Source organism: Priapulus caudatus, unplaced genomic scaffold (genome assembly GCF_000485595.1).
Source record: "Priapulus caudatus unplaced genomic scaffold, Priapulus_caudatus-5.0.1 Scaffold23, whole genome shotgun sequence".
Lineage (NCBI taxonomy): Eukaryota > Metazoa > Priapulida > Priapulimorpha > Priapulimorphida > Priapulidae > Priapulus > Priapulus caudatus.
Window position 1 is genome coordinate 65598 of NW_014577084.1, and position 4194 is coordinate 69791.

Here is a 4194-nt window from a genome sequence, read left to right on the forward strand (position 1 = left end):
AAGAACACCATCGAAAGAACGATAAAGATGAGCGATGTCGGCTTTTTTGTATTGTCAACAAACATTTCAATTAAAATCTCGTAATAAATAACTATAAATTCGCCTGTGTCTCGTTTGCACGGTCTTTTTTATTATTGTGCTACATAGAGACATAACAGTTAGCTCATTTTTGCACTCGGATACTTTTATTTCCCAGGACCGGAAAACTCCACCAGGAGTCTTCTAGTACTTAAAAAAATTGTGACACGATTGCGAAATGAAGATGGCGCGGATTCATAAACGTAGGAAGAAAGTATGTATGTAAAACTCGAGCGGATGAACTATTGCACCATTGGACGCTATAATCCCTGGTCGTGAAAATGACGACATTACATTACCTACATACCTCAAGGGTTCACGTCATGTAAAAAAAAATCTGTACGATAGCCTAAGTACTGCCCCTGACCTGTCCTTAAGATTCCTTTTTAATAGCAATTCGTCGTTGAGTTAGCGAGACGTTTGTGAAACGTGGAAACTGGAGGCTTTCGTGAAACACTCTATAATATATAAGGATATCCTAAAACCCCTCTTTAACCCATCACTAACTTAACGAGCGCTTCGTGAAACGGGCCCCTTGGTCACTCCCAGCAAACACGGAACATTTTCGTAACATTCGCTGGAGGTTCTAGTTTGGTTACATTAGCCAAAAATATTCTAAGAACATTCTCATATCGTTATGCATTCATTGGTTTTACTTGGTAAGAGAGTTATGTTCTTGGAATGTTTCTCGTAATATTTGCTGGAGGTTCTAGTGTGGTTACATTAGCTAAAAATATGCTAAGAACATTCCCATATCGTTATGCATTTATTGGTTTTAGCTGTTACTGAGAGCGTCTATGTCCCCCAGGGTACTGCCGGAACGTACCATGGGTACAGTCCGGTAAACCGGAACGTATCCTGGTACTATCTAATATGCCGGACCGTACCTCGCCTACTCCACCAACGAGTCTAGGGAGTCGCCTACGCCTACTTCCTAACACTAACCCTAACCCTAACCCTAACTCTAACGCTAACCCTAACCATATCAAATAGTTACCAGGGTACGTTCCGGTATACCGGACCGTACCCAGGGTAGGTTCCGGCAGTACTTTGGGGGACATAGGCCCTATGAGCGTCACTGTTTGCTCGCAACTCTCTGCTATATCTAATGCACAGTTGCACACCGCACTGATTCCACCGTGCTGAAGTTCACACATACCCTCGTGAGCGCGGACATGGACATATGCTTTTCACTGCTATCGCTGATAGGCTAGCTGACTCATAATAATAATAAGCTAGACATGTGGCCAGGAGTGAATAATAGAGATCTCCATTATTCACTCCTATAATATGGTAATGATTTCAGAACCGTGACGCAATTAATAAAGGGCACGCCAGCGTTTTAAAGACTGTTCATTTTATAGATGCACTGCAGTTTTACTTGGATTTGTTCAACGACTAATAATAATAATTATTTTATAATGGGCCCAGCCCGCAGCCCGAAATAATGATTGCAGTTAATCCGTCCGCCAGTATGTGAAATACTGACATCACGCCCATACGCAGATAATTGCGCAGATACGCTGTAAGGTTGGCCTGAAAATATTTACCTGCATGGCATGAGTAATCAGGCAAGCTCATCGTCGTGGAAAGAACAAGGTGAATAAATTCAAGGAAACTAAACCAGAGGCGTATTACGTGATAACATCTAGGGAGGGAACTAATAATCGAAGAATGGTAAATGATTTAAGATTGGTCGAACAGAGGTATATAGTTAAAAGGTCAGCCTTCGGCGAGGAATGCATCAGCAGCTATCATTATGCAGTCAGGGAAGCATTCAATGACGAATCTAACATTGCGGTAAATGTGGGAGGGAAGGGGGCAAGTACGAGCAGTGGCCGGGGTGCGAAGTCTACGGGAGGGCTATGAGTCATACAGCGAGGTTTGAGAGGGAACCCCGGACAACAGCGTATTGTATAGTGCTTCGTGCGGTGTTCCGCGTGGGTAGATTTCCAGACTCAAATGAGTACGAAATTTGGAAAACATTGATAGTCGTGCGTGCATGTTTGAATGTTCCGAAATGTAAAGGTTACGTTAACGTTTTCTTCACTCGCCTTCGACGCGTCCAATAGAAAAATCACACAGAGCTGTGAAGACAGCACATGGTTTGCTTAGCCTGGGGTAGTTCTATCTATGCAGCCCCTTCGCACCCGCTAGATGTAACAAAGGGGCTGCACTAGTAGAGTAGTTGCTATGGCCGGGTTACACGGGGTTGGTCAAAACACCCACAGCGAATAGAAATAGGCTGCCGCAAACAAAAACACAAAATCCACATGAAATTTTAAAGAGGCGTCACAACGAAAATGTTAGCCGGAAGGAGATCGATGCTAAGTTAGGAAAATACTAGCGCTTAATTGATATGTGCCAAGGGCGCGAGTGCATGGTGTGTGGGGTGGGGGTGCACTGTGTACACAAATCCCCCCCCCTGGTAGCAGATTCTGCACTTTGCTCCGTATACCTAGAGCGTAGAGCGCAAACATGAACGTCTGCACATATATAAAGAGCTCCGTGATTCAGAACCGCTCTCCACGCCCTGGTGCCTGCTGTCGACGCTCTTCTCCATATATACAGGTAAGTGACTAACACTTCGCGAAAACTGATTTTATACGTTACCTGGGCAGACAGGGGATTCGTCACTTTGGTATATGACAATTGTTTCCGTAACTAGGTTTTTTGAATCATCGACATCGTAGTTTTCACGCCAGGTAAGTAGATATTTGTTACGGCAGGTAATTACATAGCTTTTCATCGCGGGTAATTATATAAAACTCACTAATAACGCAACACCAGCCAAGTCCTAGCATAATATGTCATGTGGCAGTTATTTACATTCCGCGAAGATCCTCACGAAATGTATACCTGAGCGTAGACTTTGTAACCATTGTCTTGCTTTGACATTACTATTACGGTTTAATGAATCCGGATTGAAAGGCATTGCCGGAACAAGCAAAGATCGCATCTATTTACGTGACTATAGCAATAATTACTCCTACAGACCGATAAACCCGTTTATTTTTAGGCGTTTATTCAAAGACCATTGTAAGAGTCCGTAATAGAAAACTATATAGAAGACATATAGACTCTATTATGAACTCTTGATAATATTTAGGTGTGAATACAAGTGATCGCCATCATGCCTAGCTATAAACTGGTGTATTTCAACCTCCGTGGTCTGGCGGAGGTTGCCAGACTAATGTTTGCCGTATCTGATACCGAGTATGAGGACCAACGGATGACGAAGGAGGAATGGATGGAACAGAAGCAAGGTAAATGCTATATCTCGAAGAACTTAGAATGAGTTAAACATATTAGTTTACTGGGAAACGGAGAGGATGAATTATTCTTTTTTTATACAAGCGTTGTTCGTGGAGCGACGGATGTTCAAATAGAACTTGTACAGTGTATGTTGTTAGGTAGACATTTAGTTATTAGCATCAATCATCATGTTCGTGATGATGGTGCTGAAATATAACTCAATTGCAATTATTGTATTATGTTTAAGCGTTAGTTCTATGATATAACTGATACGTTCTTGTCCTTATTCTTGTTGTTGTCGTCGTCGTCGTCGTCGTCGTCGTCGTCGTCGTCGTCGTCGTCGTCGTCGTCGTTGTCTTAGGCAACGTTACTATTGATTTTGGTCGTGTTTCCATTTAACAGAGACCCCATTCGGCCAACTGCCCGTGCTGTGGGTGGATGATGACATCATCTTCCAGAGCAACGCCATCTACCGGTTCCTCGCCAGAGAGTTAGGTATAACTATATAGTGTCAATATATAACGAGTGGGTGTGTACACGCGAATCTCAACAACAATAACATTTACTTAATGATTGCTTTGTTACCTCCGCCCACGGAGTTAACGGAGTAACGGAGTGGAGGGGAGGTAATGTAATCGGTCTCGTTACCTCCGCCCACGGAGTTAACGGAGTAACGGAGTGGAGGGGAGGTAATGTAATCGGTCTCGTTACCTCCGCCCACGGAGTTAACGGAGTAACGGAGTGGAGGGGAGGTAACGTAATCGGTCTCGTTACCTCCGCCCACGGAGTTAACGGAGTAACGGAGTGGAGGGGAGGTAACGTAATCGGTCTCGTTACCTCCGCCCACGGAGTTAACGGAGT

The 4194-nt window shown here is 43.7% G+C and overlaps 1 protein-coding gene across 2 annotated transcripts in view; it reads left to right on the forward strand.

The window, feature by feature from the left end:
• The window catches only part of LOC106813441 (glutathione S-transferase 1-like), a 19937-nt gene that overhangs the window by 4732 nt on the left and 11011 nt on the right, over positions 1–4194 (forward strand). For both annotated transcript variants that reach the window (XM_014817575.1, XM_014817583.1), the window contains one exon: positions 816–825. In XM_014817575.1, coding sequence (XP_014673061.1) covers positions 816–825 — 10 coding nt within the window. The remainder of the gene's footprint in view (positions 1–815; positions 826–4194) is intronic.